Source organism: Manis pentadactyla, chromosome 1 (genome assembly GCF_030020395.1).
Source record: "Manis pentadactyla isolate mManPen7 chromosome 1, mManPen7.hap1, whole genome shotgun sequence".
NCBI lineage: Eukaryota > Metazoa > Chordata > Mammalia > Pholidota > Manidae > Manis > Manis pentadactyla.
The window spans coordinates 230,814,971-230,842,840 of record NC_080019.1 but is presented as its reverse complement, the minus strand read 5'-3'; the positions used below and the strand labels follow the sequence as shown (position 1 = coordinate 230,842,840).

At 38.7% G+C, this 27,870-nt stretch overlaps 1 protein-coding gene across 8 annotated transcripts in view; it reads left to right on the top strand.

Moving 5' to 3' along the window:
- Positions 1-11,360: 11,360 nt before the first annotated feature.
- Positions 11,361-27,870, top strand: part of CCDC66 (coiled-coil domain containing 66) — a 61,940-nt gene continuing 45,430 nt past the window's right edge. For 3 of the 8 annotated variants that reach the window (XM_036878006.2, XM_036878005.2, XM_036878003.2), the window contains exons 1-6: positions 11,361-11,445; positions 13,093-13,157; positions 13,750-13,775; positions 21,368-21,812; positions 23,251-23,416; positions 23,604-23,707. In XM_036878006.2, the coding sequence (XP_036733901.2) occupies positions 11,435-11,445; positions 13,093-13,157; positions 13,750-13,775; positions 21,368-21,812; positions 23,251-23,416; positions 23,604-23,707 (817 nt within the window). In that variant the 5' untranslated portion in view covers positions 11,361-11,434. Of the gene's footprint in view, positions 11,446-13,092; positions 13,158-13,749; positions 13,776-20,178; positions 20,658-21,367; positions 21,813-23,250; positions 23,417-23,603; positions 23,708-27,870 lie in introns of those variants that run through there. The other 5 variants (XM_036878008.2, XM_036878010.2, XM_036878009.2 and 2 more) reach the window with 5 other exon arrangements.

The following is a 27,870-nucleotide window of genomic DNA, read 5'->3' as shown; positions in this document are numbered from 1 at the left end:
GTGGATAAGAAGTCTCTATATCATAAAGATTTCAGTTCTTCCTACACAAACCGATAGATTCAATGCCATTGCAATCAAGGAACTTGACAAGCTATTACTAAAATATAGAGAGAGAATTAAGAGATTAAGAATTTCTGTTAACAATACACCATAAAGAAAGTGAAAAGATTGCTCACAAACTGAGAGCAGATATCTGCAGTTCATATAAGCCACAAAGGATTAGTATTCAGAATATAAATATTCAATAAGAAAAAGATCCAGTATAAAGACAAGCAAATAAGAGAAACACAATCTAATCTAGATTGGAACAAAATATTAATGACTTTTCACAGAAGAGGATATACGAACAATTAATAAAACATAAAAAAATGAAATAATTAATTGATAATCAGGAAAATGCCAATTAAATCCAATGAGGTTATTATATATCTTCCAGATTTGGCAAAAATGAACACTTCTGAAACACCAACTGTTAGGATTTGGAACAGGAATGCTTCTGCAGTGCTGGTGGGAGTATAACTGGAAATAACTGAAAGAGCAATTTGGTTTTATCTGGTCAAACTGAGTCTGCATGACCAGGAACAGATATAAAATTATTTATAGCAGCAGCATTGTTTATGAGAGAAAAAAACAAAAACTAACAAACAAGAAAAAAAAAATCACGTAAATTATCTTATTGTCCACTAACAGGTGAATAGATTTTTTTTAATGTAGTGTATGCAGTAATTAAGTTCTATACTGCAAGGAAAGGGTGAGCACTGCTCACACATCAACACGTACGAAATCTTAGAAACATGAGATGAAGTGAAAAAAGCAAGTCACGGAAGACTACTTAGAGCAAAACCCTTTATAAAAGTGCCAGAACAAATCAGACTAACCCACATACAGCTAGTATTAGTCTGCTATGGCTGCCATCACAAACTACCACGGACTTGGTGGATTAAACAACAGAAATGGATTTTCTCACAGTTCTGGAGGCTCGAAGTCCGAGCTCAGCCTGTGAGCACAGCTGGTTTCCCCTGAGGCTCCTCTCCTGGGCTTGAAGACGCCGTCTTCTCCCTGTGTCTTCATGTGGCCTTCCCTCTGCACATGCCTGTGTCCAAATTTCCTCTTCTTATAAGGACACCAGTCATATTGGATTATGGCTCCCCCCTAAAAACCTCATCTTAACATAATTATCTCTTTAAAAACTCTCCAAATACAATCATACTCTGAGGTATTGGGTGTTAGATCTTCAACACATGGATTTGGGGGGAATGCAACTCAGCCCAAAACAGATACATATATAGGAGTCATGCTATAATGAAAAGCAAAAAAATAAAATAAATGATGAAAATCAAAATAGTGGCGCTTCTTGGGAGCTCGGGGAGGGCTGAGCCTGGGAAGGAGCACACAGGAGACCCCAGTGGTCTTTGTGATGCTCTACTTCTTATGGAAATCCCCTGATGTTATTTATGGTACCCGCTACATATGTTCTTTGTGTGCTTGAACATTTCATAACAGTAAACTTATTTTAAACAGGAAAAAGAGAAGATACAAATGCCAGGATGGTTTTGGTTGAGTACATACTTTTAAATTGGCAACCCAATCAATCTAAAAAATAAAGGGCACCGAATTTTTACCCTCAGAAAAAAACAAATTTATCAAGAGGAGAGAAATCAGGACATTCATGCGATGAAATGAAACTACTTTTGTTTTTGTTGCAATAAGATTAAATCAAATGGGCTCATGCAAACCCAAGGAGAGGTAACCTCAGGGCTTACCTGCTTTATAAGCTAATGGTATTTGTACCTCCAGAAAGGGACAGTAAATGAGGTGACAATTATAGAGGCTCTATTGACAGTGGAAACATCATTCAAGAATATTTAAACAAAGAATCTAAAAGGATAGAATTGGATATTTCTCCCCTTTGCATCTCTTGAGGATACAGTATTTTACACACTGGTACAAGAAGGGAAGAAATATTTAAAATATTTACAATACATTCAACAGACATTTATACATGATACATACCAGGGACTCCATTTATTGAGCACCTCTATATGCTGGACTACATGTTCAACCACAGTATATACACTTTCTCCCACATTTTTCTCTGGTTCAACTGAATTTAATTAGGTCAAAAGCTTCTCTATAGAGGCAATAAACAGGTCAGTGGTTGCTTGGGGAAGGGAGGGAGTATGGATTGGATGTCATTTATTCTGAAATTGGATTATTTTTTGAAATTTAATGGCTTGCCTAATCAACAACAAGCATTTGACAGCCTAGTAATTTACATGTAATTACTCTTTCTTTTAGGTTATGGTAGTTTCAAAAGAAAAATGTAAATTTTAGAGGGAACTTTTTTGAGTGATGGTAGTGTTCTAAAGTTGGTGGTGGTGAGGAATGCCTTTATGAAAGGCTAGCCCCCAAATTCTATGAATGTTTTAAAAAGGCCCATTGTGATATTGAAATTTTGTACTACTACAAAAAATGATTATGTGTACGAACTTTCATGTGAAACAGGTATTTATGCACGAGAAATCCTTCCAAAGAACAATTACAAAATTTGATCTGTGTTGTCATGATTATTTTTGTTGTTTTTTTTGTTGTTGTTTTCACTGTATCTAGCTTAAAAGAGTGTTTTTCATTAATGTTGTCATGAAAACTTAGGTGTTAAACAGCTCCCTATGTAAAAGGAAGTCTGTGATACAGCTCTGCTGTGTTGCACTTGGAGACAGAATCGTCTAGATCAGTGCTACTCAAAGTGTGGTCTGAGGACAGCATTGCTAGGAAGTTTGTCAGACATGGAAATTCTCCAGCCCAAAGTCAGCAATCACTTCATGACTATTTTATCTTACAGTTAGTAATATGTTGCCAGAATTTACAAAGCTCAAGGAAAATAATTATGTGTATGATAAACATTTGATTTTATTTAGTAGGCAGGTTTTAAGATGTCATATTTAATTAATGATTACACACATAGATATGAAAACATCTATCCTGGCTCTTGCAATTTATGCAAATTTCATATAATTATTCTCCCCAGAGAATAGTTCATTTAAAATAAAATTCTTAAGCTTGATTTAAAATTTTTCCTTATTGTGAATTATATAACATGGTCTTTGTTATCCTACACAGAAAGCTACAGCCTGCTAAAATGACTTAATTTTTACTGCAAAATGTATATTCAACCTCTAGATATGTATCAGCTGAAATATGAAAAAATTGTAATCATTTGTGCTTACACAAGTAAGGCGTGTGTTTACACACCTAAGAAAAGTAGGCAACCTCATTAATATGCATTTTAAATGTCCTTTCATTAATTGAAGGGTACCAATATAGCAAATTAGAACAGGTGGAGTCATCTATAAACCTGTGCCTATATCAAACTTGCCAGGTGCTGAGAGGAAAGAAGTTCCATTTTCAGAATGAGCTGTTATTAGAGTTTAACAGAGGCTCTCTCCAACCACAGGTCCTTTGCACATGCCGTCCACATTGTGTCATGCTCTTCATTCATTCCTCATATCTTAAGCTTGGCACCCCCTCCTACAGGAAGTCTTTCCTCAGTCCGCAAGTCAGATCAGACTCCTTTGTTATATATTCTCTTTAGAAATAAAGTTAGGTCATTCTTGCCGTGATTTGTCTAGTGTTCTAGAAAAATGCATGAAGCTTCCCAAAATATATACAAAATAAAATACAAAATTAAAACTATCACAGAAATCTCTCCAACAGAATGAAAATTCCATATCGCTTGAAAACTGTCAAGTATCTTTCTAAAATGGCCCATTTTCAAATATTTCTAACATTGGGAGAAAAGTCCATTTGATGAATCTTGTAACTGAAGCAAGGAGTTCTCAGTTCTCTTGAGCTTGAGTCTTTCCCGGGGAAGGGTGGGTGGACCCAAAGGGAAGACGGCTGTGTCCCCAGCAGGAAGGAGTAAACAAGGTCTGTCACTGAATTCTTTGGAAATTAGGAGAAAATGAGGTGAACGCTGGTGAGCAAAATGAGAGAAAAGTGGAGTTTCAGGATGAGAGGAAGAAAAAAAAAAATCAGGGCCTAATGATTTCACTGTAGCTTATTGGAGACAAATCAACTCCAAGCCTGGGAAGAAAACGTGGCGGGTGATGGGTGTTTTTACCCATTCTGTAGAAGGGGAGAGAGAGAGAATATATATACCAGCAGTAACAATGAGAATGAAGCTTGGCAATCCTTAAGAACAGTCATCTGTGGTAATATCGTGAGCATAGTGTCACGGTAACCCTAAATGCTAAATTCTATTATTATCTCTATTCTACAGGAAAAGAAATTGAGACTCAGGCCAATTAACTTCCCCCAATCACACAGGTAGTTAGCAGCAAAGCAAGAAATTTGAGTCTGGATCTGTTTGATCAGATCTGGTTCTTGTTTTGTCCTCTCCAGTCTCACTGTCCCTCCGATTCTTGATAATGGCAGGAAAGCCGCAGATTCAGAGAATCTGGAGAACAGGAAGGAATGCAAATATGTGTATATATGCTGGTAAAATCTCAAACCTGCAGTTCTTAAATAAAAATTGATTTAACCCTTTTTATGTTTGACTTTTTTGAAAGTGTGGAAAAAAGTATAATCTTACACCATGATAACAAAACATGAAGAGGCTTAAGTGGTTTTATGTAAGGGATTTACTTGCCAAAGTCAAACATGAAGCACTAGTTCACAAAAAAAATCAAATCTTGTGACAACGTGAGTTGGTCAGAATCTCTTTGGAGATGATTTCTATTTCTGCTTAAGAATAATCTTGTACTTTATTAATGATGTGGGGTTTTTTTAATCAGTTTAATGTAATTAGAAAATATGTCTCTAAATTCCCAGGAAGAGAGTCATGACTTCCTACAATCATAAATTTCTAGGTTAACCATTTAAAACCACAATTTTTTGGCTAAAATAAGATTCATCTGTGAACATGTCCATACACTATTATTGTATAGGAAGCTGTACCCACACTGCCATCTGCTGTGTCAAGACTAGGTGAAAATCACCCACGTAAACTGGTCTTGAGGAATGCAGAATATACATATGAAAAGCCTATATCATTTTGCTTTGTGGAAAATGAGTGCAAGAGGAAAATATATGCTTGCAGTTACATATTTCAGACTATATTGGAAGTGGGGGAGGAATTGTGCGTGTATTTTTAATAAGATGTGAAAAAATAATAGCAAATAATATGGCAAAACTTGTGTTCCCACCACCTATGTTTGAAAGTGACTATTACCAATGGCAATGACACCGTTTTGTCTCCCCGGTCCCATCCTCCACCACTCCCATGCCTGCCCCAAAGAAGTCATTCTCCAGTGTCACGTTTATCCCTGGGAAGGTTTTAACAGGTCAGTTTAATAGGTAAATATGTTCATCTTTTACTTTTGTGTGGTTCATCAAGGTTTACCCGTGAAGTAGTCTCCATGCCAACACTGCATCCTAGGGGCTCAGTGGAGAGGGTTCTAGTCCGATACCCTTATTCCTAAGAGCATTTTCCCCAAATGTAAGACTCAGAACTGCCCAGGTAACTTCTCCTTGGTTGTCACTAAGTCTTCCACCAGTAGTGATGCCTTCTTGGCTTTGGTGTGTCTAACATTACATCAATTACAAGCTTCATTGTCCCATTACAGGTTGATGCAGAGGGAAGGGCACTCTAGGTAGGGAGACAGCAGGAGCAAAGACACGGAAGTGAGAGAGAATAGAAAGCGTGTTTGGGAAAGAATAAGGAGACTCTCACAGCTGGACGGTAAGGAAGGAGGCAAGAGGACATGTCCCACCGCTGGTACATCAGCCACCAAGGGCTGGGACGACAGGAGTCATGCCTCTCCATGGCCTCTGCTGCGTTTGAGATGGTTCCACACAGCCAGGAAAGAACCTGCAGCCCACAACTGGCAATTCTGTACTTAAGGAGAGATGCTTCATAGTTACCCTTCAGAGGTGAGGGTGTGAAGAAGGTGGTGGGGAGGTGAGCAGGCAGAGGGAGGGCTGAGCAGAAGAGCAGGGCCGTGGGAAGGAAAGTGGAGCCAGTGGGGAGAGGCATTCTGTGGGGATAAAAATCCTCTCTGCCAATCCTCCCCAGCATCTGAGCTCTGCGGGTATGACAGAAGCCCCTTTCTTTTGGTTTTATCTTGTAAATGTCCTTCTCCTTCAAGGAACCTGAAAAGAGGCCATCCCAGGAGGAGGGATGTGGAACCTGAGACACGGTGCCATCTGTGCTCCTTCCCCTGCCTCCTTCAGCACTTGGAGGTAAGAATAAACTGGTTTAGATGAAAAGCAGACCCAGTAGTGGCAAAACAGGGGCCACCGCCAAAGGGGAGCCCGTGGGCTCGAGGTTACAGATGGGAGAAAGCCATCTGTTTAGGTGCTATCGCTAAAGAGGGGTCTTAGACATATTTGTGGCAGGCCATGCAGCTCTCCGTGGGTGTGCGTTTTTATGTTTGCATGCTTGTGGTGCAATGTGGGGGTACGTGTGGGGGTAGTCGCCCGCAGATCTAAAGCAAATTCTGCAGTTTGTTAATCACACAGTGATCAGATCTCAATCAGATGTGGGGGGCTCAACCCTTTTTGGGTGCTGACTTAGAAAGGAGGTGTGCTTCACCAAAAGAGTGTATGTACTAGTTTTACTATTGCTTTTACAAATCACTACGTGCTTAGTGACTTAAAACACAGATTTGTTGTCTTAGAGCTCCGTGAGAACCCCAAGGTCAGAAGTCTGATTTAGGATTCAGTGGGCTAAAATCAAGGTGTTGGCAGCCTGCATTCCTTCCGGGAGAATCCGTTAATGGCTTCTTGCAGCTTCCAGAGGCAGCCCATGTTCCTCGGCTGGGGGTCTCCTCCAGATTCAAAGCTGGCAACATAGCAACCCTTTGACCCTGTTTCCATTGTCTCATCTCTTTCTCTGACCTCTTCCATGTTTAAGGGTTCTTATGCTTACATGGGGCTCACCCAGGTTATCCAGGATAATCTCCCTATTTTAAGGGGAGCTGAGTAGTAACCTTGATTCCCCTGTGCCACGTAAGGTTCTGTACTCACAGATTCTGGGGGTTAGGCGGGGACATCCTTGGAGCAGTGGTGGGGGAGGTATCCCTCTGCTTACCACAGCGTGCTTCGATGTATATAACCTACCACAAATATAGTTCATTGGTGGTACAATTCATTTTCCACATAGGTAGACTTGTTTACCTTTGGCTTTTGGGTGCTTTGTGGAGACTGAGGCAGTGAAGAAGTCTCCATGCTAGCCACTTCAGTTTGGAGAGTTAGTGGGGAGATCTCTATTCTTATATCCCTGGAACTGAAAAGATTTTCCCCCAAATTTAAGCCTCGGAGCTATCCAGCTCACCTCCCCTTGGTTGCTGCTATGTCATACCATCATGGTGTACTGCCTTCTTTGGTATGTCTAAGAAAATATCTAAATTATGAGTCTCTGTTGCCCCTTACAGATTTATATATAGTACTTTTACATTTTACATGATTCCTCTTCTCGCAGGGAGTCATTGGTTTATGGCAATTTTAATATTTCTTTAGGACAAGTATTTATTTAGCGCTTACCATGTGTGAGGTTTTGGGGGGAATAATAACAAGGGCAGAGTGTCCATGCCCTCAGCTTATACCTGGGGGAACGCGGGGACAGTCACACGGGTAACATGCACTGGAGAGAGCGAGAAGACAGAGAGAAGGCAGGAGGAGGAGCCTCCCAGGAAGAAGGGACCTCAGCCAGGACCTGAGGGACATGTCACTCAGTGAAGGATGCCATGGGGAAAAGCACTCCTACGAGAAGAAATCACTCTGGGAGGGCTGGGATTTTGTCTCCTCTGGTTTTTGCTTTATCTCTGAAGCTAAAACAATTCCAGGGATATAGGGGCATTGAGTGGAATCTGTGGTGTGAATGACTATGTGTAAAGTGGGAGACAGGAGCGAGTGTAGCTACATTTGAGGATGTGAAAGAAGATGGGTAGAGAGAGGCTTGGAGCACAAAGGGCCGTGGCAAGAGGCAAAATTGCTAGGATGGGGCTGGCAAACATGTTAATTCCTCAGGCTTTATTTGGGGGCCAGAGAGTTTTAGAATTACTGAGAGATTTTAAGCAGCAGAATGACTTAAGCAGACTCACATTTTAGAAATCATTCTGGCTGCAGAATAGAGATGGGTTCAGGAGGCTGCTGGAATACTCCACAGGAGGGGCGAGAGGCCCTAGGCAGGGTGCAGCAGTGGGGATGGAGCTAGACTGAGGGTAATTAGAATCATCCACTCACAAACTGGAAGGAATTCTGGACAACTCATCTAATCTTTTATATGAAGAGTCTGCGGTCACAGAGGGTTAATTGACTTACTCCTCTAGTGTTTTTCTTTCTCTTCTTCCTCTGTTCTTCCTTTATTTCTTAAGACATTGTCAGAATTGCTCAATTAAGACCTTCATCTCTTCACACCTGAACAATTTACTTAATTTAATTTTGCATTTGTCTACTGTATTGGTCCTTTGGCTTATATCATCTGCTCCTGGAGACAGAGAAGACAGCTAATTAACTTGCTCTGTAAAGCAGTGCTCACAAATGCATCACAAACTCTGCTCACCTGTAATGTTGTGTAGAGTTGATGCAGATTACACAAATAGAGGATGCAGGAAGGCCTTCCCGGTTATGTATTTTGGAAAAAGCTTTTGAAGAATATCAAGCAAAGCAGCAGAAATCAGCCTAGGACACAACTTTCCAAGGCTGGATTTTAATTATTTTGTATAATATAAAAGTGAGCCTACCAAAGTCCTTCTAGAAAGAAAACCAAAGCAGTCAACAGCAGGGGCCTTAGGCAATGTCTGAGAAAAAGGATTCTAGGTAGTCCTGATAGCCACAGGCCTCACAGTTACACAGTTCTGACGCTTCTGGTCCTCACTGTTAATCAAAATGACCCTGTTGAATAGGTACACAGAGAAGAATGGTATGCCAAGAGTATAAAACCATGCAAAACATGAGTTATTGAAAAAATGAAGAAAACAAAAATCACCCCTCACTAGTATTTAGTGAAATGTGGTTGGGGGACAGGATATATATACATGTATACATATATACACACATATACATGTATACTATTGGCTCCATTCCTCTGGAGAACTCTGAAACACAGGGATTCAAACAGATACTTGTACACCAATATTCACAGCAGCTTTGTTTACAATAGCCAAAACGCAGAAACAACCAATGCCCATCAATCAAAGAATAGATAAACAAATTTAGTATATACATACAACAGAATATTACTTGGCCATAAAAAGGAATGAAGATCTGATAAATACTACAACATGGATGGATCTTGAAAACATTATGCTAAGTAAAAAGAAGTCAGACTCAAAAGGCCACACATTGTATGATTCCACTTATATGAAATATCTAGAATGGGCAAATTCATAGAGACAGAAATGAGATTAGAGGTTAGCAGGGGCTTGCAGGGAAGGAGGGATAGGGAGTTATTGCTTAATGAGCACAGAGTTTGTTTGGGGTAATGAAAAAGTTTTAGAACTGGATAGTGGTGATGATTGCACAACAGGGTGCCACTGAACTTGTACACTTGAAATGGCTGAAATGGCAAATTTTGTTACAGATATTTCCACAATTAAAAGATGTAAAGGTTTGTTAAGTGGTTACTAATAAATATACCATCTTGTTTTTCTGGTTAGAGAGGGAGAAAGGATACTTAACCAAAAGCAATGCGCAATCCTTGATTGGCTCTCACTTTCTAAATAACAATAGAAGATATTCTTTGGACAAGTGAGGAAAATTAAATAGGGCCAGAACATTAGATACTATGAAATTGTTAATTTACTTAGGAGCAATAATAGTGCTATGATTATATAGGAGAATGTCTTATCCATAAAAGAGACATATTTTAATGTTTAAGGGCAAGTGTTACAATGTCTATAACTTTTTTGTTAATAGGCAAAAAAAGGGGTGTTTTTGTGTGTGTGTGCACTCATGCCCATGGGTGTGCCTGAGATAGAAAACAAATGTAGAAAAACACTAACAATTGTGAAATCTAGGTAAAGGATATACAGGCATTCATTTTACGAGTCCGCAGAACTTTTTGCTTAAATATTTTCATACTAAAAGTAGTGACAAAATAAAAATTTAAGTCACACCACTAACCTCCCAGAACTCCTGTTAACATGTTGGTTTAAATCCTTTTAGCCTTTCTATGTGAGATTCCTTCACAACAAACGAAAAAAACAACACAGGATCAAATGTACACTGGGATCTGTTCATGTATTCAGTCAAGTCAATGAACAAATGTTTCAGTATATCCTCCATAGGCCACGAACATAAATGAACATTTCAAGATCTTTTTGAGTTTTCACTAAAAGTACCATGAGAATTCAATGTGCCTCATTTGTTACAACTAGTTTGTAAAAATCACGTTAAGAGCAGATAGATGAAACACTTGTGGGCTTTTAGTAACTGCATTATAATCCTCACAATGAGATATCCTTCAGCCAAATGTAATAGTTGTTGGCATTTATTTTTGCTCTTCGTTCATTTAACAAATATTTACTGTCTACACTGTTCAGTGCCACGTGCTGTGGCTAGAGAGGTGTATGAGACGCCAACTGCATGCTCACTGATACAGGATCTTAAATGCATTAGTACCCTGATGGACAGGGCAAGGACTGGGGAGTCCACGGAATGGGTTCCTGATTTACCCATAATGGATTCCAGAGGAGCTTCGTGGAGGAAGTGATGTTTAAATCCAGATTTGAAGGACGAACACGAGTTAGACTCACAGAACACTGCATTGCAACGCCGGCTCTGGGTTAAACTGCTTGGTAGCCCGTGACACGGGGCAAGTTGCTTTGTCTTAAGGACAATGTTGCAAGAGCTTAAACAGACCCAAGGCACTTTGGTCCATGTCTGGCACATAAGAGCTAAATAAGGTTGTTGCTGTTATTTAAAAAGAGCTACGATTGCGTTAGGCTTCATGCCGAGGTCACAGCAAGAAACAAGTCATACCCTGTAACCAGCCCTAAGGAGTCTCCCCCCAGCACTCCCCCAGACCCCTATTTCATTTTATACTAAAATAAGCCTCTCTTCCAAATATTAAATATAGAAAATGTTCATTTCCTACAAAAGTATTTGTTTTTTGTCCACCCCCCACCCCCACCTTTTTTTTTTTTGCTACCTCTTCCTGAACGGAGGACCCGCTCCTAGGGGTCCCCAGGGAACTCTGCGGACAGCAACTCCGAAAAACAAAGCCTCCACCTCCCCAGGCGGGCCAATCGCCTCGGCCGCCGCGCAGCCCGCCCGGGCCGAGCGGACCCGCCAGTACGCCCAGCTCTGATTGGTCTGCTCTCTCAGCTCTCCCGCATCGCCATATCCAGTGAGCGTAGCGCTTGTTGAGCGGCGACGGCAACAGACGTACACAGGGCCCGAGCGTCCTGTGGATGGAGCCTGAGGTCGGGCCATGAACCTGGGGTAAGCCGGGGCGGGAAAGGCGGGCATCAGCGAGGACGGCGTGAGGCTGGCTTGTCCTTTGGCTTCCATCGTGAGAACCTTCGCGTCCTGCGCCGCCCCACGCCCTGAGGTGGAAGGGGGAGAGGGGCCGGGTCGGCATTCACCGTCCTGGCAGGCAGGCCTCGCTTTTCCACTTAACACCCCGCGTGGAAACGGCCCGTGAGCGCTTTTACCCCAGGACGGAGAGGAAGGAGGGACGGTAGGCGGTGAGGACGGACAGGGACAGAGCGCTTAGCGGCTCCCCGGGTCTGGGGGTCGTGACGCTCAGGTGGTGGAGGCCGTTTTTCCTCGGAATTAGAGCCAGAAAGCCTGGCCCGGGGCCCTGGCTCTCTGCGACCCCGGCTTTGGAGTCTGTAGTTTGTAGGGGCTCGCAGGTGAGTAACGGCCGCCGCGCCAAGAGCCGGGTCTCCTCGAAGAGGCGTCGTTGCCAGTGCCCGGCTCCTAGCGGGCCCGCGTTAAGTGGTGGTTGCGTAAAGAAAAAGGACTGTAGTTTGGCTTTCATCCCTGAGAAGTGTAATATCGTGAGATGAAACTGCCTATCTTTTAGCAAATGAAATCTGTGTTTTGGCATCTAGGGATGTAAAAATAAAGACAATCTGCCCTTGAAGGGAGTTTACAGTGCATTTGTGCTGAACATACGTCGCGGTTTCATTGAAGGTCTGTCTTTGTTAAAAAAACCTTAATCCTGCAATAGGGAAACTCTTAAAACCCATTTTTTCCCAATGTTGTATCTTAAGTAAGTTGAGGTAATTAGGTCTCCCCTACTTTGGAAGCACCGCAGATTTCGTGTTCCTAAGCAGGCCTTTCTCAACTTCTCTTTATCTTTATCCCACTGGTTTTCATTTTGTCTCGTGGGTCACACTTGTGTGTCGATTGACGTTTTTACTGACATACACCTTTTTTTTCTTGGTACTATCAGTGAATTAACTGTGGACTGCCATTTCTGTTTTCAGTGGAGTTTTCATTAGGACCTTAACAGATTTACAAGTTTGTTGGCGCTCTGCTTTGTGCTCTTGCAGTTGTTATGTACAAGTGAAGTATAGCAACAGAAGTTCATTATAGATTTATTGTTGAAGTAAGAGTGTTGTCAAATGTGAATATAGTAGTTGAAAAGTTCAAACTACAGTGAAACTGTGTTCAAGCAGATAATAACCCAGGTGGCAGTGTTAGAGCTCCTTATCAGATAATGCTCTAGCATTCCATGGAATGTGTTAGTCATGATATCTTTATGAAACCAATAAACGGTAGTTAGATGTATTTTGCTCCCTTAATTTAGGTGAGGAGCTTTGGTAACTTATTTTTTCCAGTGTAGAGTTAACAAAGAGTTAAACGATGGTGTGATAAATTTACTAGTTTCTTACCAGTAACAAAATTAAGTTTCAGGTTAAAGATAACAAATCCCTTCTATTATTGGAAAGCTTCAGGAATTGTCTGGTTTTTAGTTTTATCTTGCATTGAAAAATGTTTTTAATTAAAATAATAATTTAATATTTATGAGTCTAGTATAAAGTCAAAAGAACATACTTATTTTCAAGGTTCCAGTGAGCATTTCTGGCTGTTTAAAATGTTGCTGTTTCTTAAAAATGACAGAAAACTTTTATTTTGCAGAGATGGCTTAAAGCTTGAAACTGAATTGTTGGATGGAAAAACAAAGCTAATATTGTCTCCATATGGTATGCTATGTTCCTGAAAGTTTTAAATGTTAAGCTTTAAATACCTATATAAAGTTTATACTAGTTTGACTTTTTGCTTGTAATGGAGTGATATTTAAATGATACTTTGAAAAAAGCTATTTCACCTAACTTCCTCAAATTTACTTTTAGCCAAGTAAAGTCAATTACATCACTGCTTATCACTGTCAGTATTTATTCATAAATGTTAACTGTTCCAGTATATTTCATGTGTAATATATCTCTTCATTATATCTGCATGTAGCAAATTATTGCCTAAAAAGTAATACAGGTTATGCTTGCATAATTGTGCTCTGTGCATGTGAAGAATGTATTGTTTGAGTATAACTTTGAAAGTCCTCATCACATTATTTTCTTTTTCTCTGATCTGTTTATATAGTTTTGTCTTGGAGAATAAAAGTGAAATAGAAATAAAGGAACTACACCATAAAAGAACATTCAGACAGGACTTAAAATTACTGCCTTTGGGGTTAATATTTCTACTTAATATCACAGTGCTATTTAAATTTTATTTTGTGACTGCCTTTGTGTGGTTTTGGTTGATAGTTTGGTAATTTTTTTTTTTCTTTTGTAGAACGTAAATCAAAAATTTGTGTGAAGGTAAGCCAAATGACTTTGACCTGACCTGTTTTTAAATGTAAACTGTGGTTTTCTCTACAATAATTTGAAAATAATTGCTGTTAAACTATTATAAGGGGTTTGGAATTAGGAGAAAGTACTGTTTCCTTGCTTTCAGGCTGGTCCTTTCACGGACATGGAATCATAATTTTTCAGTTTAAAAAGTCTCATTTCTCTAGATCAGTGCTGTACAATAAAATGTTCTGTGATCATGGAAATGTTCTACAATAAGTGCTGTCCAGTATGTTAGCTAGCCACTACCAGCGTGTGGTGATTGAACACTTAAAATGTGGCTAGTGTGACTAACGAAGTGAATTTTTAGTTTTTAAAAATTTAACTTCTGTACTGGACAGTGCAGTATCTGAGATCTCTAAAAATAGATATTCAGACTTCAAAAATATTTTTCATTTCATATACTCAAATTCTTTTTTCCTCATACAAAAAGGTATATGTGATTCACAAATTCTTACATGCATTTAGCTCCTTTAAGAGATCACGCTGAGCTTAATGATGATTTCATTTTTCTTACGTGGAACCCATTGCACCTTTTTCTACAAAATATATTACCACTTAAGAAATTTTTTTGAAGCCACTACCTTTATTGTTTCCTATTTCTTTTTCCAGTTTTGGAATAACATCTGCAGAAATTTCTACTCTTCTCTTCTGTATTTTACTGTAGCCCTTTTTTTCCTTAATCTTTGCAGTATCTTAAAATCTTTCTTTGGCAGTGTGTGAATAGAGCCCAGTTTGGATGGTGTAGCACTTTTCATCTCTGAGCCCTTGATGGCTTTACTATTTCTCCCAGGTTTAATCAAAGGGAAGAAGTTGCTTGAGTAGCCAGCCTATCAAAGGAGTGATGATGATAGGAGTGATTTCACAGTCTACCTATGAAAATTATTATTTTTATAGTTATGTTCTTATATACCTTGTATGTTACATATTATAGTTCTTATGTAGTTATATACCTGTGTATTCCTTTAATCACAGAATACAGAGTATATTTTTTTCTCAGCCCTTCCCCATTTATGTATTGCAGCTGTTTTTGAGTCACATTAACAAATAGCAGGACCCTTTTCTCAAGCTCCTAGATTAAAATGCTACTTTTAATAGTTGATTTCTAATTTCCTGTGGCTTCTGGTTTCTTTCGCATGTTCCCTCTTCTGTGGATTTCCTTAATGATTTACTATAGTCACATTTGTGAAGACATTTCATTGTTTTTATTTTATTTTATTTTTTATTTTTATTTTTTTTCATTTCATTGTTTTTAACCAACTTAGAACATCTGGAGCTCCCCTTTTATGCCCATAATAAAGTTACTAGTGTTGGACTTTTGGTAGAATCATGATGAAATTCTGTTAGCAATGTAGGGATATTTTATCCAAGAATTCTGCCCCCCCCGCCCCCCCCGGAGTAACTGATACGTCTCACCTGATGTTGATCTTAAATTATTAAATATCTGACTGTAAGAGGGTATGGGGAGGACTCGATAGTATGGGTGAATGTAGTAACCACATCATTTTTCTTGTGAAACCTTCATAAGAGTGTATATCAATGATACCCTAATTAAAAGAAAACAACCCCAAACTTCTCTTTCTTAAAAAATGAATTATTAAATGTCTTAAAGCAAGTTGTTTGGGTATATCCCTCTTGCTTTTGGGACTCCAAAATACCAATGCATGGTAGCTATGTGAGGTGATGGATATGTTAATTAGCTTGATTGTGGTGATTATTTCATATGTGTAATATATCAAACCACCAAGTTGTACACCTTAAGTATATACAATTTTTAATTATACCTTGGTAAAGCTAAAAAAAAAAATACTGATGTACCTGAAGTTTCCTAGATTGATTTCATTTCAAGGAACTTCTCTTCCTTTATAGAGGTGGCTGAGCTCCTCATTCCCTTCTTTGCCCTTCACAGAAGACAAAAACCAAAAGTGGTAGTACTTGTCTTCTTTTTTTCTGTTTTAATCAGTTTTTTAATCTCCCAGATCTCACAATTCTGCAGCTCTGTGTTTAATTCTCTTTTCTATAAATTATTCCTGAACTCTCATTTCATAGTGTGTTTCTTCTTCGTACTAGGGTAAATTGCTGAGCAACTACCATACCTCTCTTTAGTTTTGTGCTTCCTCTTTCTCACAGGTTGAATTACGCTCATCTTTATAATGCTCTTTAAACAGCTAAACTCAATCATTGTCATCAAATTTAACACATGTGGTCAGAGGACTTAATTCTATCAAAATTGGCATTTTTCTGTAATCTGGTAGTGAATATGAAGTGAAGATAGTTACCAGCCTAATTTCTTAAGCTTACAGGAAGAGAAATGAAATATTAATGATTCATTGTCATGAGTAATTTATACATTCTAAACTCCTATGCTTAGATTTGTCTCACAATTATTTGAAATGTAAAACAAAAAAATTTTTAACAGTTATTTGTACATGTGAGAATCAGAGTATTGATACACTAAAGGATGTATTTGATATTAATGCTAGCAGCCTATTTTATGTTTTTAAAATGTTACATTTCTCTGATCCCCTCTGGCCTTGGTTTCCTGGTCCCATGTAAATTGTGAAGTCAGCCATATTAAACAGATGCTTTGGATACTGTCTCCATATTATGAAAATGTTGGTATAATTAATACAGGGTAAAAGAGCAACATGCTACATAACAATGTTTATGACATGAAGACCCTGTTTGAACTATTGAAATTCTTCTAATCCACTATAAACTTGGGAGATGGTTTGGGCTAGATTGCTTTTTCTAATTAAGTAACTTGAACATAATTGAATACTTGGTAGTTCACTGTTTTTTTGCACCCTCCAGTCATTATTCTCTGGCTTTAAGCTATAAAAGTTTTTAAGAATTGAGCTGAATGTATATTGATCTCATGCCAGGTCATCCCTTTTCCTCTTTTTATTAAATAAATATTTTTCAAAGACTTTTTCTCTGTATTGCTCTTGATGTAAGAATAATGTGGCAAAATAATTCTAGTTAAATTAGAGCTCCAGTTAATAGGTTTTTGTTTAACAAGGGTTTACTGCAGCTGTAAAATCCAGTATGTGTGTAGAGCTCCATTTGTTCTGTGACTTTGAGGGAAAAATGAGTAAAATGTCCCTGTTTTCTGGAAGTGGGGTATCAGTCAGGTGAATAATACAAGTAGAAAAAAAATGGGTGCTGTAATTGGATTATAAAAAGGTCAAACATTGGAAAGATCAGCTTTTGGTAGTTTGAGGAGACCAGGAAATGCTTCATAAATGATGTGACATTTTAATTAGAACTTAAACGATGAGGGAGATACTTATAGTCTGAGAGGTAGGGAAGTATATTCTAAGCTCATGGAAAATAGTAGGCAAAATACCAAGGTAGCATAATTTGCATTTGGGGACTAATGTGTACCTCTGGGAAGTATAGAACCTAAAGCTTAGGGGGGGTTTACAGTCATGAAACGTATAAATGTATACTCAAGAGTTTGAACTTAATTGGTTTACATGAAAGGAGCATTAAAGAATTTTTGAAAAGTGGCCTAGATTCTTAATTTGTGTTGAAGGAAAGGGCCTTGGACAGCTCTGTGAAGGACAGATTATGATAACAGGAAAACCAGTTAAGGGCCAATTATAGTTGCCCAGAACTTGTATGGTAGCTAGCAGAACAGAAAGAAGCGGACAGAAATGAGAGACTTTGAAGATATGTTAAGGGAATACACTGCATTTAGCAGTTTGAGTGAGAAACTGATTAGAGAAATGAAGTGCTGAACTGTAATGTCCAAAAAAAGCCAGTATGGTCAAAGAACGGTGAGAGGAGTAGGAGCTGTAGTAGTCGGGCCAGCTGCGGTGCTGGGCTCAGCTGTGGAAGCTACGTGGCGTCTGCTAATAATTTGCTTAATCCACACAGTCATTTTCAAAAACTAGAATGAATTGTCAATGTCAAAAAATTATAAGCTTATTATAAAATCTGCATTCTTGGTTCTCTTGAAATACTGGATGATCTAGCAAGTGGACTCATATTCCTGTTTGGCAGTGCAGGCTGGTTCTGAGTGGTGGCTGCCTCCTTTAGATGGAAAATGCTCCTTAGTTCAGCCCAATTCCCATCCAGTCTAATTTACAGTGTTTGCCATCTCTCACTTAGAGAATTAGTTATTAAAATAGCCACAGGGACGGGAAGGTAAAAAGGCGTTCTAGATTGTGGTATTGTTATCATCAAAAGCCTAAAGGCAGGAACAAATAGGGTGTAGGTGAGGTGAAGAGGATACTAGAGATCGTGTGTCTGGTGTTACAAATACATTTGAGAAATAGGGTGAAGTGTGATTGGCTAATTGGTCAAGTGTGGTTGTATATTGCCTAATTTATTGAAAGACAAGCAAAGTTAGGATTTGATAAGCCATATGAGAGCCACCTACCCCCTGCTTGACAGCAGGAAGCTTGTTACTCATCTCTACAACTGCAGCACTTCTCCCATAGCGGTGAGCACATAAAAAGCAACAATCAATATTGGTTGAATGACTATTGAATTATTTTAGGTTCGTTGGGTTAGAAATCTACAGTGAATTAAGTAGGGATAGATAAAAGAGATTATATTTGAGTAGTGTGGTAATGAAAACCTGAATTTAGGCTAATTTTCATGTAAATGGCAAGAAAAAGACTTGGAAGGAAGAAATGACCAGTGCTTGCTGGTTAGCTAAAGAAGACCATGAAGGGGGATGAAGAGTCACAGATGACTCCGTGTCTACTGATCTGAGAAGTTAGAACAGCAGTGCCACAGAAATGGGGTATTTTGGAAAAGGAAGCTAATTTGAGGGTGACAGAATTCAGTCTTTAAAATGGTATAGTAGGGGGGTAGTCATTCAACAAAAGTTCACTTAACACCTACCTGTTCAACTGAGCTTCCAGGTACTGGGGATACAGCAGTGGACAAAGCAGACAGACGTCTCCACGTCGTGGAGTTTGCATTAGAAAGGAGTGAGTGGGCAGACAGCAAACTCTGAAATATAAAATGGAAAGTAGGGAAAAATAGAGGAGAGAGAGGGAAGAGGCGCAGTCGCTTCAGGGGCACAGCGGCCTTAGGAAAAGGGAGTGCTAGGTGGGTGAGAGTGATGGGAGAGAAAGGAACCTACAGTTTCAAATAGGGCGGTCAGAGAAGACCTCACTGAGCAGTGATACTGGAGCAAAGAGTCGAAGGAGGTGAATGAAGCATGTAGAATCTGAAGGAAGAATGTCCCAAGTAGAGGGACTGAACAGTGCTGAGGCCTAAGACTTGAGGTTCTTGTTGAATTCAAGGAGTAACCAAGAAGCCTAGGTGCTGGAGGCTAAGAGAAAATGTTGTCAGAGGTTAGGTAAAGGGGACAAAAGGGAAAGGGTACAAAGATCATAGGCCTTTTTCAGCTATAGTGAGAAGTTGAGCTTTCCCTCCAAGTAAGATGGGAAGCCAGTGGAAGCTTTTGAAGAATGACATGGTCTGACATACATTAACATAATCACTTTGGCTGTTGTGTTGAGAACCTGGAGCAAGGTAGACAAAGGAAAACCAGTTAGAAGGCTTTCAGTAACTCAGGCAAGAGCTAATGGCAGAGGGGTGGCATGAGAGATGTTCAGGAGTGGTCAAGAGTCAGAATAATATTTTGAAGGTGAAGCAAAACAAGGTTTGATGACAAGGTAAATGTGGATATGAACCAAGAGTCGAGGATAATTCCAGGATTTTTGGCATGAGTAACTGAGATGGGAAAAACTGAGGGAAGGAAGCTATTTAGGGGCAAGAGGTAGATCAGGAGTTGTCTTGGACATGCTTAATTTGAAATGACTATTAGAAACCCAGTGTAAGTGTTGGATAAGCAGATGGAACCTACAGCTATAGGAGAAGACCGTCATGGAGACACAAGTTAGGGATCATTCACATGTGGACGGTAATGTAGAGCCACAGGAGTAAATGAAATTACTGAGTGAATGAAGTCACTTTAGAGAAGAGATCCTGAGACTGAGCCTCTGACTTCAAAAGGTCTGGGGAGAAAGGAGGAGCCAGTGAAGACTGAGGAGCAGGACCACGAAGAACGGGGATTGTGGAGTCCTGGGGGTGAAGTGGAGAAAGCATTTCAGAATGGAAGGAATGATCAACTATGTCAGATGCTGCTAATAGGTCTGGTAAGAAAGATGAGGACTTGAGAATCAGTTGCCGAATTTAGCAGTGTAGAAGTTATCAATGATCTTGAGCAGTTTTGGTGGGAGTGGTGGGGGTGAAAGTTTGGTAGTGGTGGGATTATAGGAAATGAGGAAGTGGGATCAAGAATTTAAAAGGTGGTGAAAGATGTTAGAGATCATCTCTTAACATGGTATTTAAAAGATGGCAAAAGATGATGTTAGAGATGATGCTAGAGAGAGAGATCCTTGAGGAAAAAGCATAGAATGCGTGGAGTGTTAGGAGTAATAGGAGGGCAAGCAGTTTGTATGAGTCCAGATGCTGTTACAGATTCGGTGGTGGAAACTTATGTTTTTTCTGAATGCTGCTCTATAATAGTGAAATATTGTAAGTGAAATGTTACAGTATGCAGCTGAGAAACAAATATGAAAGAGTAAGTGTTAGGGGCTTGGGGGAAAGGGAGAAAGCTGAAATGATTGCTACAAGAGGGAGAGAGTAAATGAACTTGGGAAATGTGTGAGAGTCAGATACCGTGAAGAGCCCATTTGCTGTTCTTGGGTTTGTACTTAAGGTGAAAGCAGATGATTTTACTGTTTTTCTCCTTGTGTGCAGGCACAGAGTAGGTGAAGAGTTAAATTTTACCAGGTTTGGGATTTGCCATGCATGCATGACAGAGCAGAGGCATTGAGCATGGAAGACAGTGATGATTTTGGTTGATCATGAAGTTTAAGATTGGTAAGGAGGGGAAGTGAGGGCAAGGGGAATCAATAGAACATAGACCCAGAAGAGTTCAACAATTGTTTAAATTGGGATATGTAAGGAAGTGAGCTGGGAAAAATAGGGAGTGGTGGTCATTGTGCAGCGCTTAAAGTTGAGATTATGGAGGGATTGCAGTTATGGGTAGTCACGTGGCAGTGTAAGATCTCACTATGGGAATGAGTAACTGAGGTAGCATGGAGGACAAGTATAGGAACAGAGCTCAAGGAAATGAGAGGCCAGGGTATTGGAAGAATGATCTGTGTGGATATGAAGGCACCAGTAATGAAGACAGGAGGTAGAGAGAGGGACGGTGACTCAGGAACTAAGTTTCCCAAGAAGAAAGGGCTAGTAGCCTACGGGGTCTATAGATGCCCGAAAAGAAAAGAGGTAATGTGAGTGGTAAAATTATGACATGAGATTCAGAGCTAGAGGAGAATGGACATATCCTATATTATTCTGTGTTCTCCAGTATCCTGAAATATGAAATAATAATTTCCAGTTGATGATGCTTTCAGGTGAAGATTTGCAAAGGTTAAATGATAGTTTCTTGAGGATATGTTATCTAACTAAATAGCAAAATGGAAAAAAAGTTTAGAGGCTTGACTTATCACAGATCATATAAATAAATATAATAGTTGATTTTTTTCATGGGCTGTTAAAAGAATGTATTTCTGGTGTTTTAACAGATGGGAAATAAGACCAAGATTGCAAAATGTCCTTTAAGAATAAAACAAACTGGATACATTCTAAAGTCAACTCAAAATACTTGTATCAGGAGTGAAAAACTTTTCGAAAAGAAGAGAATTGGTTCAGAAACTTCACTGGCAAAAGGTGAAAAAAATAGTATGGCTTTTTCACCCAGTAAGGATTTGTGCAAGCAGTATGCAGATAGCGAGTGTCTTTATATCCAGAAAGAGATTTCTCCTGCAATCCCTAATATACAGAAGACTAGAAACACCATAAGTACATCTGTAGTAGCTAAACAGAAGCCTTGCAGAAAACACATCACAGCTGAAGATACGAAGAGCAGTTTGGTGTGTCTAACACAAGAACAAGTACAACAGATTTTGATGACTTTAAACCAAGGAAATAGATCTATTTCCCTGACTGAGAATGGAAATGAGGAAACAAGTAAGCTGTTTCTAAAGTTTTAATTAATATTTTGTCAATATGTATTTTAGAATTTCATATTCATTGGATTTTATGTAACTCAAATTCTAATTTAAGATGTAGCAATCTTTATAAAGTATTCTTGTAAGTAACATTCTTTCATATGCAAAATTACTTTTATAGCTATAATATGCCATATGTTGGGGTTAATGCTCAGGATATTCTGTACCAGAGCCTTAAGAAACCAGGGGCTGTGGACTCTATAAAAGCTGTTAGTGCAAAAAGTTATTGTTACTTATTTTACTACATAGCAGGTTTTATATACATAAAAAATAATTCTATAAAGCATTCTAAGAAACTCTACAGTATTTCTAGTGAAAACTGAGGAAACTTTAGTATGAAGATTTGATTTGAGTTGCTGAAAAGGATTATTTTCCTGGCCCCGAATTTTGCTCTTCATGAACCTCAACTTGTGCTGAGGCTTGGCAGCACTATCTTTTTAATGAGTGTAAAACAGGGATGAAGAAGTAGAGTTACATGCTTTCAGTTTCACTATTCAGGGCATTGCATTAAAGTTTTTTAAAGCCTTCTAGTTTCCCCTTTGAGCTAAGGAATTGTGAATATGAATAGAAATATCATTAAAATTGTGTTAGGCAATAGTGACATAAAAAATAAAGTCACTAGGAAGAGGACCCACACTGATTTGGGGACCGTGTAGCTCCTGTAGATTGCCAAGGTATTCAAGATGGAGTCATCTACCTTCTCTTGGTCTAGCTTAGTCTTCGTAAAACAGGGGACCTGGCTAGGATTCTAGCTCAGAGAACAAAAATAAAAATTTACTAGGCATAAAGAGAGAGAATATCAACAAAGTTAAAAGCAAAATTTGCCAAATCGTGTAATGACCTGCATATTAGAAATGTTTTCTCTTCATTGGGAGAACTTGCATTAAGGAGGAATTAGAACAATTTTTAAGCCAAGCGTAGGAGTTCTGTATAAAACACTTGGAATAGATGTTACAGCTGGGACATAGAGACAACAAGCTATGGCAAAGGTTTCCACCTATTTCCCAGCTAAAAAAGAGAAATAAGTACAAGGTAATGAGTTTTTCATAAAGTTACTTGCATTTACTGTCCATTAAGCTGTAATTGTGTTATCATTTATATTTGTAAAAATATCATTGGCAAGAGTGAATGGAGGGTGGTTTTATTGTTGCTTCTTATTTGACGCAAAGTTTTATTGCTGTGGCCATACATCCAGGCCACTTACCTCTGAGACTCGGTTTCTTTTTTTGACAAAAAGGAAGTCATAATATGCACCACAAAGACTGCTGTGAGAGGTAATTAATTATGTAATGTGTAAGGCAGTGTCTTTTAAAGTGTAGAGCAGTATGCCAAGGTATAAAATGTTGTGTTTGATGTAATTTTAGTGTTAATTTTAAAACATACATTTTACCTTCTAGGTCAGTACAGTCTACATTTAAACAGTATTCCTAATCAACCAAAGAAGGAGAACATTATAGGAGTACTGCAGAAAACTGAGGCAGAATCATCTGTTCAGGATGAAAATAAGTCTGTTTTAAATACAAATCAGGAGATATCTCAGCAGTATGAGCAAGAAATTGCCATGTATGTAACTCTTATGTGTTGTGGGGTTGTCGTGCACATACGGTTTTGTTTTTCCTTGACTTACATGTGAAATACTCTGAAGACTAAGAGCTATTTAAAAGTTTATTACTTACAGAGTAAGTTGTGTAGAAATGTATAATAAGATACATATAATAAGATTCCTATTATTTTTTGTATTTTGTCTTAGAGAAAATGTATGGAAACCAGCAGACATATTCAGTACTCTGGGAGAAAGAGAGCTTGATAGGAGTTTGTTAGAAGCAAAAAAAGCCCAGTGGAGAAAAGAGCTTGGTAAGTAATTATTATACATCTTATTACAGTTTTGTTTACTTAAGGAATGTATATTGAGGATGAAGTATATGTTTTGGTATGGTATAAAAAATGCTGTTTTATAACATTTGTTATCTAGAGTTGTCTACAAATGCATAAGAAGCTTTTTGGTATCACAGTGTCTAAGTTGTATTTTTTTGTTTGGTATTCTGTGGTGTGCATCAAAAGCCAAAGGTTGAGCATTAATGCCATCAGTATCATTCTGGATTTCCTAGAGCGTAAGGATTCCCAAACTTTTCTCATTTCCTGAGAATCCATTTTCCTATTTTTCTAACACAGAAATCCTTTTGGACTTAAAGAGAGTTTTGTTTAAGAATAATTGAGTTTATGTAATTTTTTTACTGAAGTATCATTGATATACAATCTTACTTTGGTTCCAAATATACAACACAGGAGTGTGGCAATTACTGATTTAAAATCCACACCCCCACTAGTGCGGTTACTATCTGTCAGTATAGGAAGATGTTGCAGAATCATTGGCTGTATTCTCCATGCTGTCCTTCCATCCCCATAACCAACTTACATTATGATTGAGAATTTTTATGCCTCTTTATACCCATCGACCTCCCATCCACCCAATCCAGCCCCTCCCCCATGCAAGCCACCAGGCATTTCTCAGTGTCCATGAGTTTACTGCTGTTCTGCTCATTTTGTTTTGTTTTTAGATTCCACAATAAGTGAAATCATATGGTATTTGTCTTTCTCTGCCTGGTCTATTTCATTTAGCAAAATACCCTCTAGATCCATCCATGTTGTTGCACATGGGAGGATTTCTTTTCTTTTTATTGCTGAATAATATTCCTTTGTGTGTAGGTTCCACATCTTTATCCATTCATCTATTGATGGACACTTAGGTTGATTCCATATCTTTGCTATTGTAAATAATGTGGCAGTAAACATAGAGGTGCATATATCTTTTTAAATCAGGGATTTTGTTTTCTTCAGGTAAATTCCTAGAAGTGGAATTACTGGATTGAATGGTATTTCTATATTCAGTTTTTTTTTGAGGAACCTCCATGCTGCTTTCCACAGCGGTTGCACCAATATACATTCCCATCACCAGAAGAGGAGGGTTTGCTTTTCTTCACATCCTCACCAACAGTTATTTCTTGTCTTTTGAATGTTGGCCATTCTAATTGGTGTGAAGTTATACCTCATTGTGGTTTTAATTTGCATTTTCCTTATGATCAGTGATGTGGAGCATCTTTTCATGTGCCTGTTGGCCATCTGTGTTTCTTCTTTGGAGAAATGTCTGTTCAGGTCTTCTGCCCATTTTTTAATCGGGTTATTTGTCTTTTGGGTGTTGAGGCATATGAGTTCTTTATGTATTTTGGATGTTAACCCCCTTATCAGATAAGTCATTTATGAATATGTTCTCCAGTACTGCAGTTGCCTTTTTGTTCTGCTGATGGTGTCCTTTGCTGTATGGAAGCTTTTTAGTTTAATGTAGCCCCACCTGTTCATTTTTTATTTTGTTTCCCTTGCCTGAGGAGATGCATCCAGGAAAAAATTGCTCATGCTTAAGTTTGAGAGATTTTTTGCCTATGTTTTCTTCTAATAGTTTTATGGTTTTGTGTCTTACATTGAGGTTTTTAATCCATTTTGAGTTTACTTTGTGTGTGGAGTTAGGCAGTAATCTAGTTTTTTTCTCTTGAATGTACCTGTCCAGTTTTCTAACACCAGTTATTGAAGAGACTGTCCTTTCCTCATTGTATATTCATGGCTCTTTTATTGTATATTAATTGACCATATACGTGGGGGTTTATATGTGGGCTCTGTATTCTGTTTCATGGGTCTGTTCTTGTGCTAGTACCATACTGTTTTGATTACTGTAGCTTATAGTATAGCTTGCAAGCAGGGAACATAATATCCCAGCTTTGTTCTTTCTCAGGATTACTTTGGCTATTTGGGGTCTTTTCTGGTTCCATATAAATTTTAGGATGATTTGTTCTAGTTCATTGAAAAATGCCATTGGTATTTTGATAGGAATTGCAGTGAATCTGTAAATTGCTTTGGGCAGGATGGCCATTTTGACAATATTAATTCTTCCTATCCATGAACACAAGGTAGTATTTATTGGTGTCTTCTTTAATTTCTGTCATGAGAGTCTTAACAGTTTTCAGAGTATAGGTCTTTCACCTCCTTGGTTAGGTTTATTCCTAGGTATTTTATTCTTTCTGATGTAATTGTAAATGGTATTGTTTTCCTAATTTCTCTTTCTGCTAGTTCATTGTTAGTATAAAGGAGTGCAACAGATATCTGTGTATCAGTTTTGTATCTTGCAGCTTTGCTGAATGCAGTTATTCTAATTATTTTTTGGTAGAGTGTTTAGGGTTTTCTATGTATAATATCATGTCATCTGCAGATAGTGACAGTTTAACTTATTCCTTACCAATTTGGATGCCTTTTCATCTTTTTTGTCTTGTCTGATTGCCATGGCTAGGACCTCCAGTACTATGTTGAATAAAAGTGGTGCTAATGGACATCCTTGTCTTGGTCCTGATCTTAGAGGAAAAGCTTTCAACTTTTCACCACTGAGTGTGATGTTAGCTGTGTGTTTGTCATATATGGCCTTTCTTAGGTTGAGGTACATACCCTATGTAGCCATTTTGTAAAGAGTTTTTATCATGAATGGATGTTGAATTTTGTCAAATGTTTTCTCAGCATCTCCTGAGATGAACATGTGGTTTTTACCCTTTTTATTAATGTGGTGTATCACATTGGTTGATTTACAGATATTGTACCATCCTTGAAATGCAGGAATACATCCGACTTGGTTGTCATGGATGTTCCTTTTCATGTATTCTTGAATTCAGTTTGCTAATATTTTGAGGATTTTTGTATCTATATTCATCAGGGATATTGGTCTGTATTCTTGTTTTCTAGTGTCTTTGTCTGGTTTTGGTATGAGAATGATGCTGGTCCCATAGAATGAGTTTGGGTGTATTCCTTATTCTTCTACTTTTTGGAATACTTTAAGAAGGATGGGTATCAGCTCTTCTTTAAATGTTTGGTAGAATTCAGTTGTGAGGCCATCTGGTCCTGGACTTTAATTTGTTGGGAGTTTTTTGATTACCAGTTCAGTTTCATTACTGGTAATTGGTCTGTTAAGATTTCCTGTTTTTCTTTTCTGCATCAGTCTTGAAAGGTTGTATTTTTCTAGGATTTTGCCCATTTCTTCTAGGTTGTCCAATTTATTTTCATAGAATTCTCTAATTCTTTGTATTTCTGTGGTATCTGTTGTGACTACTTCTTTACATTTCTCATTTGTGCACTCCCTCTTTTTTGTCTTGATAAGTCTGGCTACGGGCTTAATCTATTTTATCTTCTCAAAGTACCAGCTCTTGGTTTCACTGATTTTTTTTTTTCTATTGTTTCATTCTTCCCTGTAAATTTCTGCTCTGATCTTTATCCCTCTTTCTACAACTTTAGGTTTCACTTGTGAGTTTTGACTGTTTATTTGGGATTGTTGTTTCTTGGCTAGGTTCTGTATTGCTATGTACTTTTCTCTTAGAACTGCTTGTGCAGTGTACCACAAATTTTGGACTGTTGTATTTTTGTATTCATTTGTCCCCATATATTGCTTGATTTCTGTTTCAATTTATTCATTGAGCCATTGATTATTTAGAAGCATGCTGCTGGGCTGAGTGGGCCATCAGGTGGTGAGGGAAGCACCTGTGGGCTGAGCCACCAGCTAGGGGGATAGAGCATTTGCGGGTTCCCAAGAGTGCCTGACCTGTTGGGATGAGAGAGGGCTGGGGAATTGTGTTCTACCTTCCCTTTCTCCTCTGTAGAGAGCTCTGTCCAACCCTCCCCGCTCTGGCACCATCCCACTGCAGGCAAATCTTTCAAACTGTTGCCTTTCTTTTGGTTCTCAGTGGGACCATAGGAGTGTGCCTGTCCTCCACAAGTGACAGGAGTTTCAACCTCCCAGAGTGCTTCAACTCTCCCTGGTGTGCAGCCCTGCTAATCACCAGAACCCAGTGCAGTGTGGACTTGTGTTCCCAGAGCAGATCTCCAGGGCCAAATATGTAGAGTTCCTGAGCGCCTATCCCTCCCTGCTCAGTTTCTTTTTTCTTCCTGTTGGCGAGATGGGGAAGGGCTTGGGTCCTACTGGATGGTGG